This window comes from Dipodomys ordii, unplaced genomic scaffold, assembly GCF_000151885.1.
Source record: "Dipodomys ordii isolate 6190 unplaced genomic scaffold, Dord_2.0 Scaffold22, whole genome shotgun sequence".
NCBI lineage: Eukaryota > Metazoa > Chordata > Mammalia > Rodentia > Heteromyidae > Dipodomys > Dipodomys ordii.
Genome location: NW_012267238.1, coordinates 75613 through 89466, shown reverse-complemented (window position 1 = coordinate 89466; position 13854 = coordinate 75613). Strand labels below are relative to the sequence as shown.

Genomic DNA, 13854 nt, shown 5'->3' with positions numbered 1-13854 from the left:
CCCGCCCAGCCTGCGCCGCTGTGACCCGCCCGCCGCCATCCATCCACGCGCACCGAGGGGCGGGGGACCTCGCTTGGCGTCTCTGGCGGGGGTCTTTCGTCTTGTGTAAGTCTGAGGCCGGAGCTGGCGTGACACCGGCTCTGGGACGGGTCTGTGGTCCATACAGTTCAGGTTGCCTGTGAGCTGTTTATAAATACTGTCCATGTGTGTAGATAAGAGCTTCAAGTTGGTTGTATGCAGGCCTCAAGGCTTTTTATTATTATTATTATTATTTAAGAGAAGACAAATCAGAACTTGAAATCTGTGGGTTAATCTGTTAACAGCCCGAGTGGCCGCCCCGGTGTGTTTAAACGTTGAGGAATTTTTAAACTGTCCATTCCTCTTTTAAGTTTATACATAAGTCAGTCCCTTTGTCTCTTTGTGAACAGACTTTCCTTTTAAGGCCTCTACACAGTCCTTCAGATTCTCCCTTCCTCAAACAGCCCAAGTTCCAGGAATCTCAACTCTTGTGTGTTGACAAGCCTTCCCAGATTCTGTCTTAAGAAAACATGATTTTCCAGCTAATACTCGACCACATAAACCTTAACAGCACTGTTAGCACACACACACACACCATTTAATGTGCTGCTTGCACAAAATAGCTTTAGCACAAAACCTCCTGGTCTTTTGTATTTGTTTTTTGGCTTTTTTGTAACAGTCTCAGCATAGATCCTTGGCTGGCCCTGGGCTCTTAGGCCTCCACCTCAGCCTCAAACTCCTGGGCTTGCAGATGTGTGCCACCACGCCTGGCCCTGGTCAGCCTTTCTGTTTTAGGTAGCCTGGATATGTTCCTGCATGGACCCTGCTGTCCAACTTTGGCCATGGACGGGGGAAAGGACATTACCTGACTACCTGTCACCACCTTTTGCCTTCTCAGGCTGGGAGCTCAGAGGCAAACATCCAGCACTCAAGAGAAGCCCTAGACCTGGAAGGAAGGAGGTCTTGTGGTCAGTGACCTGGACTGCAGTTCTAACTTCAGAGGGTGGCATGGGACCAGCCCCAAGGCCCATGCAGGTCAGACTAGGAGGCCTGTGTGCCCCTAAAGCCGGTAGGAGGTGCCCTGTGTGTCCACTGCTCCTGGAAGATCTAGGTGAGCGGAGGGTATAGTGATGGCTCCCTGGGGCTGTTGATGCAACGGGACCCAGACTTGTGTCCACCATTTTTCACCTGAGGGGTCATGGCTGAGCCTAGGAGTCGCTTGAAGGATTGGCACGTCTGTTCTTCAGTACAGATACCAAAAAGCTTAGGCCATTCAGGACCACATGGCCAGAGGAAGAGCTGGGACTTGAGATAGAGGCTGCACTCCCAGAACTCCGTGGTGCCCCACAGCTGGCCCTCCAGAAAGCATGCCGGCTGTGTAAAATGTCACGATTTGCTACCTGTTCAGAGAAAACATTTGGTGTAAAACTTGAAGATCTGGGAGACCTGCTCTGGCCCGTTGAGTGCCTTCCCCAGGCTTTGAGAACAGGGTCTGATGAGCACTGCAAGTGCCAGCATCATCGTGCACTTGGTTTTGACCCACAAAACGAAGCTTCTTTAGACGAGGCCAGGATTTGGAGGACACGTCTCAGCTGAAGCCTTGTTCTCTGGCCCTGAAGCCCACGGACAGGCTAGAGAGGACTTCTGCAGCCTCTCCCCAGGCTCTCCCTCCCTGCGTCTCCTGCCACCCCGCTCTGCTGCCTTTGCTCGCCAGGCACCGCTCCAGGCAGCCGGGCTGGCTGAGCCTGGGAAGCAGCAGGGCCTCTTTTTTCCTTTCCTTTTTGGTCTGAGACTGAGACTTGAAGTCGGTACCTGGTGCTTTCATTCATGGGCCAGTGCTCTACCAGCTGAGCCGCGCCTCCCTCCCCAAGACCTCTGGAGACAGTGACTTGCAACGCTGAGCTCACAGGCGCTGGCATAGCACAGCATGCTTTCCAGGCTAGACTGGCTTTGAGCTCTTGTCTGTGGTGGGCAGCCCCGGCCTGGGGACATGGCAGGTTTAGGGGTGAGGGCAGTGCCGTGTCAGGATGCCTTTTGGAGCAGGTAAGGTGCTCCTAAGAGGAGAGCAAAGGGCTCTGGTCTACCTCAGGATCCTTCATGGTCCAGAAGGATGCCCTCTTCACCCTCCTCCTGGGGAAGCCTGGTCCCTTGTTTCCAAGACTGATGTGGAGGCTCAAAGTCAGCTTTCCTGCTATCCAAAACACCTGCATTTTGGCTTCCCCTACAGACTTGTTAGTGTTATGCTCACCTTTGGTCCTCAGGCTCCACCCAGATGGGGGGGGGCCTCCCATTCCTGGAGTTCCCTCCCTATAGCCAGCCCCTCCCTCCACCCGAACTCCCATCTACCTCACTTCCTATATCCCCCAGACCTTCCACTACCTGGATGGGGACGGAGGCCATGTGCTCCCTCTTGGGGGAGACACGGCTCCTCTAATAAACCTTATAATAATCGTTCTCCTGTGCCTGCTGCCTCTGCATGTCCCCTGGGATGGATGTGTGGGCTCCTCCTTCACAGCCACCCTTCAGACCTTAAAGTAGCCCAAGGAGCTGAAATTGGCAGCAGAGCCTGGCAGGAGAGGCCAGCCACTGGGCCTGCGGGAGCCCTGACACCTCAATCTCTATCACCACCCACTTGCCCTGTGCCCTGTTTCCTGTGATCCTGATTCTCCATTTCCTGTAAGGGACTGAGGCCTGAGGGCCAGATTGGAAGTGTCGAGGCCTGGCACCTGTGAAGAGGCTCTTGTTTGGAGATGGGTCAGGTGGCCTCCCCTGGAGAGCCCTGGCTCAGTAAGATGGGGCTCTCGGGAAGAGGACGCAGGTGGAGAGGACACAGGTAGGGCTCCTTCATGGGCTGAGGGACACTTGAGCGAGCCCCGCTGGGCAGTGAACCCGTGGCTCACAGTCCCTTCCAACAGGTGATGGGGCCGAGCCTGCTCCTGGGTCTTTGCAGATGCCGTTTCAGGGGCATGTGCTGTCCTCTCAGCCTGCAGCAGTGGCCTGTCAGAGCTGCTCAGCCTCTCAATCCTTTCTGGCCTGATCCACACCGCACTGCTTTGTTCATCCAGAACCTGCCTCTCTCTCCCTGGCTGCCTGTCCCAGGTACGGTCTGATGGCTGTGCTACCTGTGCCTGGCCACACTACCTACAACCAGCCACAGTACCTACAACCGCCACACTACAACCAGCCACAGTACCTACAACCGCCACACTACCTACAACCGCCACACTACCTACAACCAGCCACAGTACCTACAACCGCCACACTACCTGTACCCAGCCACACTACCTACAACCGGCTACCCAGGCAAGAGTTGGAGCCAGTGACCACAGAGGAGGCCACGGTGCATAACCCAGTAAAAGTTTTCTAATTCAGTTTACCTTGTTCTGATCCCGCGGCCTGTGGAGACGCTCAGTTCTGCCTTATAAGCTTTGAGACGGATGGCCTTGCTCCCACACAGGGAGCAGGTTAGGTTGCGGCATATACTTGTTGCCCCAGGCCTGGTCCATCTCTAGAGTAACAGCTTTTGAGGGGCCACAGCCCAGTTTCCCAGGGATCTCCCCTTGTGTGACCCTTGAACTTCCAACAGCTCAGTGTCTGGGGTCTCCCTCTCCCAGCTTCTGGGCTCCAACCCCTCCCCTTTGTAGTTACCACCCTCAGCCCTGCGTCCCTCACCTCACAGCTTCTTACCAGGCTACATTCGCATCCTGGGCCAGCCCGCTGCCAACCAAGCCCCAGGGCTCCTTCAGTGTCTCTGCAGTCCACCTCACCCCTTCCCGGAGTCCTGGGATGACCTGATGGGATGGCCAAAGCCCGGGACCTTGGAGAGATGAGGCATCTGAAAGGCTTGGGCCTCTTCTGCTTCTCACGTCCTGCCTAGCCACAGGCATGTCAGCTGTGCACAGCCATTGGCCCGTCCTGCATTGTCCCACAGGCTGTGGTAGAACCACAGAGCAGGTTCTGGCTCAGCCAAGGCTCTCCAGCAATGCCACAAAGCCCTGTGAAAGCCTGGGTACTGGTCAGCTTCATCCTTTACAGCAAACAGCATAGGCAGCAGTTCTAGGATAGCAGTCCAGCGGGGGCCGGTGTCCAACCCAACCTCCCTCCAAGGCCCGAGCAGCCTGGTGGCCAGAGGAGGAAACCCAAGCCTCAGCCCCCTCCCTCTGGCGGCGTCTGAAGGTCTCAGTGTGGCCAGCCTCCCCCACAGGCCCTGTGCCCCTCTGATCCTGCGGGGGAGTGATGGATGGCCACGCAGGCTCAAGTCCCTGCCGGCAGTGACAGAGTCTCTCTGTCTCGCTGGCTGCATCCCGATGGGCCTTTGACATAGCCCAGCTGGTCCCAGAGAGTCATACCAAACTGCTGGAAGTGTCTACAAGAGCTGAGCCTGAAGGTACGCCTGGCCTGGGAGAGGCGGGAGGGACGGCCTGGGAAGGGGACTCCCACAGCCTTCTGGGCCAGGGGCGAGGTTCTGACGAGGTCAGGAGGCAGCTCAGGCTGGAAGGGGTGGAGTGGCTGCTTGTAGAGACACTTCTCTGCAGAAGGGGGTTTGCAGGGCCTCGAGCACCAGCTTCCTGCTCCCACCTGCCCCGCGGCTCCACACACCCAGCCTCCGCAGGGCCTCAAGGCTGTGGGCGCCCAGGATCCGAGGGGCCAGGCTGGAGTGTGACAGGCAGGCTGTTGCAAAACTGATGTTATCGCTCTTAAGAAACCTGTGAGTCACTGCCCCAGAGCAGAGGCTGTGCCCCAAATCCTCCCTAACAAAGACCCTTTGTCCCCAAGCCCCGCCACGTGGGCCCACTCCAGGAACTGCCAAGCCCTTCTGTCTAGGCCCAGCAACCACCAGACACAAAGTCAGATCTGTTTGGTGTCAGTGGTGGGCAGGGGCGGGGGGGGGGGCAGGGGTGTGCTTCCCAGCCCACCTGGACCCAGTAGTGACTCAGAAGGAACCCTGAGGTCACAGTGGCCTGAAATGGGAACCCTATGGCAGACTAGCCAAACCCAGTCTGTGACAAATAGTTCAGGACAGCACCCCGGGCTCAGTCTACTAGCTACCGTCCACCAGGGCCTCCTCAGCTTGCCTAAGGCCAGTGCCCTACAGGAAAAACTCCACAGACGCGAGACCCTCTGCTGCATCCAAGGACCTTCTCCTCAGAACAGGGGACAGGATGCTCATCCCACGGGGTGAGCATCGGCAGAATGCCATCCGATTCCCTGACAGGAAGGTCTATGAACAGGACCACCTCTGAGCTCAGTGACTGGCTGGCCAGTCACCAGGACACATCTTTGAGATTATTTCCTATGGGTCTGGTGGTCCTGGCTCATTGAAGCCATTGTGGCCACAGAAAGGAGACCCCTGAAAACATAAAGACCCAGCCACATGGACTTACAGACATGTGGGGCACCTGTGTGGGGACACACTAAGACAAACCCACAAACTCCTCACGTCACCCACACAGACTCCCAGAGATAGACTCAGACATATGCAGGTCACCCTTGACCTCTGTTCAAGTACTGTGAGTTATGGTATGTAGTCTAGCTCTAGGGCCCATGGGTGATATAATGAGCTTACTACCCAGCCTAGTGGCTCACACCTGTAATCCTAGCTACACCAGAAGCTGAGATCTGGGGATTGTGGTTTGAAGCCAGCCTCGGTAGGGAAGTTCATGAGCCTCTTACCTCCAATAAACTGCCAAAAAATCTGCAAGTGGAGCTGTAACTCAAGTAGTAGAGTGCTAGCCTTGAGCAAAAGAGGCTCAGGGACAGTGCCCAGGACTGGGGAAAAAGAATGCCCAGCAGGAGCAAGCACTCCACAAGGCCAGGGCCCTTGGCGTAGACCCTTCAAAGGGCCAACCTACATGGCTACAATCTGGAGCCGACTCTAGGCCTCTAGCCAGCCAGCAGACCTCGTCTGCATACCTGAACCCGAGGAGACAAGGGAACAGCCAGGGCTGGAGATGAGCGTGGGTGACGCCATCTACGCCTGAGAGACGTGTCTCAGGCCAGAGCCCGCCTCAGCAACCCCTCCCCCAACTACTCCCTAAGCCCCTGTCCAGGCTCTTGCTGTACACAGAGGACAGGCTCTGCCCAGACACTGATTCATAACCCCCAGCACCAGAGCAGGCCTCAGGGCCAGAGGGGCTGGTCAAGTCTGCTCGGAGAGCGGTGCAGAACAAAGCTTAGGAAGTGTTTGCTCCACTGCGGGGCGAGGCTGAAGGCCGGAGGGAAAAGGTCCTGGTGCTGGACACGCCTCCCAGGGACAACCAGAACCTACACCTACGTGGCTCCAGGGTCAGGCCAAGGTTCTAGGAAGTTAGCCTAGAGGAGGGGTCAGTAAGGCCACCAGCAGCTCCTGCCGCCTGCTCGAGCACTGGCCCTGCCCAAGGCTGAGAAGCAGCCATTTGGGCCACTCCACAACACAGCGCCAAAATGGGACACGGCCCTGGGGGACCCTCGGGCCAGGTGAAGCTGAGAAAGCATACAGACCAGCTGGCTTGTTTTCTGGGCTGGGCGCAGGGGTCAGTCTGGGCTGTAGCTGGACCCTCTGCCAGCGCCCCTCACCCCAGCCACTGGGGCTCAGCTAGACAGCACATTCCAGAGGGATTCAGCCAGGTGGCTAATGACCTCCAATTAGGGGCAGGAGCTGGGAGAAAGAGGAGACAATGGACGCAGGTAGACTTGACTTGGCGCCCACCCTGGCCTGGCCACTTGCCCAGGATTGCTCCGCAGGGCTGGCCCCCAAACGCTACGCGTCCTCATCTCTCACCAGCTCATCGCCGTCTGTCTGTGGGGCCCTGGTCCCATTCTCTGGTCTCCGTCTGGATCATCACGGCCCCTGCGGCAGACAGCAGGCTGGCGGCTGGAGAGGTGAGCCCACTTCCCGGGCTGGCAGCTACAGGGCACTGTCAGCACGCCTCTGCCCGTCAGGCCCGGCTTGCACAGCATGGTGGACGCTCGGAACAGGGCAGAGGGGAAAGACAGGAGCAAATGACTGCAGGCGAGGCACGGGCAGTTGCTCAGTCTCAGAAGCAGCCTCTGAAAACCGATGTAAGCAGGGGGTCTCTGGCTCTGCAGGTGGGGTGTTCAAGTCACGCTGGCCCCTGGCCACGCCGCCCAGGCCCTGCTCTGCCTGCTCACAGGATCGTGACCCTCAGGCCTCTGCCTGTGCGCCCTGGGCAGTTCCTCAGTGTGTGCCCACTGGTGTGAGAACCGGTGGGCACCCTGGCTTTTGGTGCTGTGGCTGTGGGAGGGAGATGCCATGGCCCCAGACCTCAGCCCAAGGAGGTGGGCGGGGAGGGGACGCCCCACACCCGGCCTTCTGCATCTAGCTTGGGCTCCCATGACCTGTCAGGCCCAAGCCTGAAGACACCCATGTGACTTTCCCCTCTCAACCTCCCTGCCCAAGATTCCAGGGCTGCCCCACACTGGCCATTGCGGGCAGTTAGAAGCTCCCATCAGACCAGGCCGGCACAGGAGCTGCAGCGAAGCAGACGCCCCGACAGCCCCTCAAGATCCTGAAGGGATCAGAGGCAGAGGTGGGGACAGGTCAGTGCAGAGACCAGGCCTGGCTAGGTTTGCTGGCTCTCTGCTCCGCAGGGCCTGGGGGAGGAGCCTCCTGGGAGGCCCCAGGCAGGTCACGGCCCTCCCTCCCTCGTGGGGGATGTGACAAACCTGAGCCTTGGCTGCTTCTACTCCGTGCTGCCCCACCCTACACCCTGACCACCAGGCCCCAGGACGGGAGGCCAGTGTGGGCCTTGGAGCAGGATCTCCAGGGCCAGCTGTGTCCCACCAGTGGCTGCAGGACACAGAGGCTAGAAGCCCACTGGATAAACTGAGGGCCAAGGAGGCGACCAGAAATGGTGCACAGCACAGCAACTTGGTTTAAGCTAGGGCATTCTGAGGCTTTTCGTTGTTGTTGTTGTCGGTCCTGGGGCTTGGGCGCCCAGCTTCCTTCTCCGCTCTTAAGTTGATAGATTCAAAATGGAGCAGGGAGGATGGGATAGGAGCCAGGCGGCTGAGAGCTGAGGATCGCGGTTCAAAGCCAGCCCAGGCAGGAAAGTCCGTGAGACTCTTAACTCTAAGAAACCACCAGAAAACTGGAAGTGATGTTGTGGCTCAAGTGGTAGAGTGCTTGCCTTGAGCAAAAGAGATCAGGGACAGCGCCCAGGCCCTGAGTTCAAGTCCTATGACTGACAAAAAATAAAAGGGCACAGGAGGCAAATGCAGGGCCTTGGCCACTGGCTTCTGTCCCAAGGGCTGCGAGGCTTACCCCTCACCCGCCACGGTCTTTGGAGTATGGTGACCATCCCCGGGGAAGGTGGCAAGAGGGGACACCTACTTCAGCCTGGGCAGCATTCCCCAGCCCGCAGTGTCAGCACAGCTTGGCACGTGGTCTGCGGCCTGCGACGGGAGCACACGGTCCTGTACCTGGCCTGCACATACCTGAACTCCCTCCCTTCCCACAGGCCATAGGTCCCCAAGCCCCCAAGTGGCCCTCCACGTCGGTGCCATCCTCCGAACAAGCTGAGGCCCAACATCCATAGCTGCTGCTGCCAGGCCCGAGGAGAGGTCCCGGGTCACGGACAGAGCTAAGCAGAAATCTACACGGACGCTGGTGCTCCTCCGTAAGCTCAGAACGGCCCCGGCTGGGAGGCCCGGCTGGCGTGGGTCTGGAGGCCATGAGGGCTTCGCTTGCAGTCCACTACGGCCACACTTTGTGTTCTGTGCTGTACACGCCTGCCCGCCCCGGACCACCTGGCACACATCACCAACGCAATGACCAGCAGCAGCAGCCAGTGGGAAGGGTTGGGGCTCTTTATTGCAGTAATGACAGCTATCACCCAGGGGTCCCAGTCACCTCCTCTCTGGGGCAACGTGGCGTCTCCTCGCTCATGCGCCCAGGAGCAGCCCCGAGAAGCTGGAGCCACTCTGGATGGTGAGGACGGCCCCGGAGCCGTTGTCCACAAACACAGAGGTGTACTGTCCAGCCTGGAAGCAGCACAGCGGGCTTACCACAGCAGTGGCCCTGCCCCCATGAGGGAGCACACGGAGCCCAGCTGCCACCCACAGAGCGGCTAAGGACGGTCCCCGCAGGAAGTGCCCGCCAGGGCCACGGGACCCCGCAGGAAGTGCCCATAAAGCCACAAGGGCCCCAGGTCCAGTCTCCGGGGAGATGCCACCATCCCTCCCACCTCCCACTCCGGGCTGGGAAGCCCTCCAGACCCCGCTCTACCCCGGGGCCCCGTCCCTCACCTGCAGCTGTAGTAGCCCCTGAACCTGTGCAGTGAAGACCCTGCTGTTACTCTCCAGGCCCGAGACAGCCTCCAGGGACCTGGGCGTGGTACAAAGGGGCAAGGGTGAGGGACCCCGACACCCCAAAATGATGAAGCCCAGGGGCTCTGGCCTGTGGCGGCGGCCAGGCCTACTCACGCGTGGCGGTGGCACAAGGACTGGATACAGATGAGGACACGCACAGCGTCCCGGGCCCGCAGCCGGCCCCTGCCCCGAAGTTCACTGTGATCTGTGCAGACAGCAACAGAAAGGAGGCTTCCGGATGCTGTCCCAGGACAGGCCTAGAATTACAGCAGGGACACCCGGCCCCCCATCCCACCCAGAGCCCGTAAGACCAGACACCCACCCCCGATGGCTAACCTACCCCTCACCCTCAGGACAGGCCTAGAATTGGCTCCCTGGGCCCCCATCCCACCCAGAGCCCGTAGGACCAGACACCCACCCCCGATGGCTAACCTACCCCTCACCCTCAGGACACAACACAGGCAGCCCGGCTCACCCACTTGCAGGCTGGCAGAAAACTGGAAGATGGCAGAGACCGGGGCTGTGAATCTGCCGGAGGCCAGGCTCAGGCCAGACCCTCGCAGGAAGGCCCCCTGGGCGGCGGGCTGAGGGGCGGCAGAGGGAGGCTGGCTGTAGCGTCTGCGCCCTCCCCTCGGGCGCCTCGCTCTCTCGTCCCCAGCGGAGCCTGCTGGGCCGGCTCTCATGTAGATGGGACGCTCCAGTCTGTCCCCGTCTTGGTAAAGATGGAGTCTGGGCATCTGGGGCTCTCCACCTGTCTCCTGGGAAGTTTCCCCGGACCCCCGGGCATGGACAGGCCCAGCAGCCGTCCACGTGGTGGATGTCCAGAGGTGCGTACAGGCCTACCTTGCCGGCGGGGGCCCATCCTGTATCCCGCCCCCAGACAGAACCTTGGGTGTGTGGGTGCTTGAGACACCCAAATCACCCTGACCCTTCCCCACTCACAGCCTCGAACCCCTTCAGCTCCACCAGCGTCTTCTTGTCCACCAGCGTGGGACCCTTCAGCCAGCAATGGAAGGCCTCAGCCACTAGCCGCGGGCTGGGCCCCTGGCGCAGCACGGTGTCCGTCAGCCCTGAGAACCGATGTTCTGCGGCCTCTGTTGGGAGGAGGGAGATCTGGGGTCACTCTGTCCTCAGCCATGGCGGGTACGTCTGGGCTGGAGGGCAGCCTCACCTTTCAGCATTTCCTGGAATTCCTGTAGTAAGGCCTCCGGGGTGACTTCAGCGCCGGGGGGACCAGGGGGACCGGGCGGCCCCGGGGGCCCCGGGGGCCCTGAGAGGCCTCGCTGGGGAAACGGAAGGAGAAGGGTCCTGAGGGGAGCCACACGCACCTCCTGCCCTGGACTAGGCCCTGAGAGCGCCCGGGAGGGCTCACCCCGTGAAAGCCCAGGAGCTCACCAGCCTCTTGTCCCGGCCTCCACACCGTTTTCTAGAGGCCCCATCGTCTGGCCTCCGGACAAATTTTAGCCATGTCATGTGGGCATCTGAGAGCTCAGGTCCTGAGGTCTCTGGTGGCTGAAGAGACGGGACAGGGCTGGTGAACTGACCACCAGGCCCTAGTGGCCCCGCCTTTCAGTGCCTCAGGTCAGCGAGGGGCTCAGAAAGGTCAAGGACCCTCACCCCTGGCAAAGCCCGAACCTCACGCCCTTGGGCTCCTGTGGGAGAGGCTGTGACTCCCGTGGCCCTGTTCCCGCACCGAGGGCAAGCCCAGAGGCACCCGGGGCCAGAAGGCTTCCTGAAAGCCTGCGTACAGACTGAACGAGGTGAGGGGCTGCAGAGGGAGGGATGTGGGCGAGGGTGAGCATGCCCTGTTAGGGCCTAGCCCCCGGAGACGGGGGCTGAGCTGACAGGAGGCACACAGAACATGCCGACAGGAACGGAGCCTGGCCGCTCCAGGGCGCCTCCTCAGCCAGCGGGAGCCAGGGCCTACCTCACGTGGACCCTAGCCTCAGACAGAGCCAAGGCGGGCAGCAGGGCAGGCCACCTCCTGGCTTGGAGTGTAGGTGCCCGTCCAAGGGACAAGGGTCCACCCTGGAAGCGGGGAGGAGCAGCAGGAGCACTTGGACACACTCCACCCCTCGGCAGCCCGTGTCTGCCCGGGGACCCTGGCACTGAGCACAACAGCCACATCTGGGTTGAGGGGGCAGGTGGCAAGCGAGCGTCCAGCAGGAAGGCACAAGTGGTTCTCACAGCCTGGACGCCGACAGAACCCCTGCTGGCCGGCCTGTCCTCAGCCCTAGTCTTCTCTAGAGGAGCAACTATGAACAGGACAGGTTAAACCCCACGAGCAGAGAAGCTGCGGCCCCCCTGGGAGCCCTCCCCTCCCCCCAGGCCTGAGCAAAGGGGCTGACGGGAGGCAGACCCCCAGGTAGGGCCGGCGGCCAGGGTCCCTGGCGGGGCAGAGGGGGCAGGGCGGGGCCCCGGAGCACGCGTGCACCTACCTGGGGGGCGCCCCGCCGCCCCTGGCTGTGGAGGGCAGTGGCGTTGGAGGGCTGCCGCGGCCTCTTGTTCTCGCGCCGCGCTCCCACGTCCGGGAGGAGCAGGAGCTGAGACCAGAGGAGAGCCAGGGCTGCGGCCCCGGCCCCGCACCGCATGGCTCTGCGCCTGCCAGGCTCGGGGCTGCGGGGGTGAGGCCTGAGGGCACGCCCATCTGTGGCTGGCGGGCCAACAAGCGCAGCCGGTGGGCCAGGCCGGCACAAGCCTGCACCACAGCCCTGCGCCGGCGGCCCGGTCTGGGAGGCTGGCGCCAGCCTCCCCTGTGCCGGGCCCTCGCAGCACTCAACCACCCGGCGCTCTCCCTCCTCCTGGCCTCTCTGGCTCCCTTGGAGGCTGGCGGGGGGGGGGGGGGGGGGGGGCGGGACGGGGCGGACCCCCCATGACCACTGTCCCTGCCCTCAGCCCCCTCCTTAAAAAGGCCCCCCTCTCAACTAAGCCGGACAGCGCCTTCACTCCGGCCCTTGCGCAGCGCCTTCACTCCGGCCCTTGCGCAGCTCCATCCCTAGCAGAGGGCCTTGGGAAGCACCCCCCCATCCCCCCCTGCACCCAGCCAAGGCCTCCCACCAAACTGAGGCCTTCAAGAAGAGGCAGAAGCACCTGGGAGCAGAGGCAGGGCTCCACCCCGCTCCAGCCTGTCCTGGCCCTTGCTCTCGGCCCTCTTGGGCCAGCAGAGCCCCCAGCCCCAGGCTTTTCCTTCAAGGAAATTAGTACAAGAGCCAAGCCGTCTTCAGACCGGTGGCCCGTGGACTTTCAGGGTTTGTGGAAGGTCCGCAGGAGAAAGGAGTCTTGCTAACCATTTCTAGACTGCACAAAGCAAGTCAGCTGGGAACAAGCCAGGCCAGAAGCCCCCTTTGGACTGGATTTAGGAATAGGGGACTTCATGGCCTGCGTCAGGATGCCAGTAGTCAACCGTTCCCCAAGAATGTCCTGTAGCTGCGCTTGGCCCGCAGCTGCGTCCTCCAGCGGGAAGGCTAGCACACTGGCCCTGGGTCTTGGTCCTGCTGGACAGAACACTCGGACTGTCTGACTCCCAGACCTAGAGAAAGGTAATAGTGCCAAAGCAGGACCCCTGCCCAGACCACATCCAGGGCTGTGCAAGAGACAAGTGCAGTCACCTTAGGGGAAGTAGAGGCTGAACCTCCCAGGGGCCTGGCGCACTACGCACTACGCACTACGCACTTGGAGGGGGGCAGGGCCGCCCTGCTACCCTTGGTCGAGGCAGGGAAAAGGCTCAACACCCTCAATGGGACTCCCTGCTTTTGTGGCCTGAAAGTAGAGTGCAGCGGTGGTTGGTGCAGGCAGCCTCGGGAGCAGACGGGCCCGCCCGAGCCCGGCCCACCGCAGCCCCTTCCAGCAAACTACCTGGAGCTGGAGCATGACGGCTTCCTGTCCCTCAGCTCCAGGGACCAGCACGGGAGGAGGGCTGACCTGCCCTTGACTCCTCTGGGCCCTGCTAGCTGCCCACTACCTGCTCCCCAGAGAGCCAGACCCTCAAGCCCAGCTGTCACAAAATCCCAAGGGCTTCTTGGAAGAATGTTCTCAAGCAAGCAGTTAGAGGCTGCTGAAGCAAAGGCCTCCTGCAAAGCATGCTCTCCCCGTACACGGACTGAAAGCTTCAAGGAGGGGAGGTGTTAAGAGCACCCCATCAGGACTCCTGACATGCCATCCACCAGGACAAAAGCCACCTTGCACCAGCCATTAGTGCAGGCCACCAGCGTCCACCCCATGGATGACCAAGGCTCCCAGGCAAGGCCAGCTGGGTTCCAGGTGCGGGAGGCAGGGGAGGGGGAGCCTGCTAACTCTGCCTCCCAGAGCCTCAGGTCTCAGGAAACATGTACAGCAGGTTAGAGAAGGGTGGCACATGCCTACAAGGGCTCCAAACACTTCCCTCCCCACAGCACACAGATACCTCTTAGCAACCCTCTGCAACACACAAATGCCTCAACACCCCACAACACACAAATACCTCAACATCCCACAGCACAAATACCTCAACACCCCACAGCACACAAATACCTCAACACCCCACAGCAC

The 13854-nt window shown here is 60.8% G+C and overlaps 1 protein-coding gene across 1 annotated transcript; it reads right to left on the bottom strand.

Annotated features, from left to right (window-relative positions):
• Window positions 1-8831: 8831 nt before the first annotated feature.
• On the bottom strand, window positions 8832-11918 carry Fam132a (family with sequence similarity 132, member A). Its single transcript, XM_013014151.1, has 8 exons — window positions 11766-11918; window positions 10723-10839; window positions 10499-10610; window positions 10270-10421; window positions 9803-9911; window positions 9442-9532; window positions 9265-9343; window positions 8832-9000 (listed from the first exon to the last, which is right to left on the bottom strand). Exons 1-8 carry the CDS (start codon window positions 11916-11918, stop codon window positions 8902-8904), a joined length of 912 nt encoding a protein of 303 aa, XP_012869605.1. The 3' UTR covers window positions 8832-8901.
• Between the last annotated feature and the right edge of the window lie 1936 nt (window positions 11919-13854).

Bases quoted from the DNA above. Each gene is read 5' to 3' on its own strand.
- Fam132a (XM_013014151.1), bottom strand. From the start codon at position 11,918: ATGCGGTGCGGGGCCGGGGCCGCAGCCCTGGCTCTCCTCTGGTCTCAG. The intron at 10,422-10,498 runs GTGAGGCTGCCC...TCCTCCCAACAG, and splicing joins ATTCCAGGAAATGCTGAAAG to AGGCCGCAGAACATCGGTTC. The intron at 9,001-9,264 runs GTGAGGGACGGG...TGCTGCTTCCAG, and splicing joins AGGGGCTACTACAGCTGCAG to GCTGGACAGTACACCTCTGT.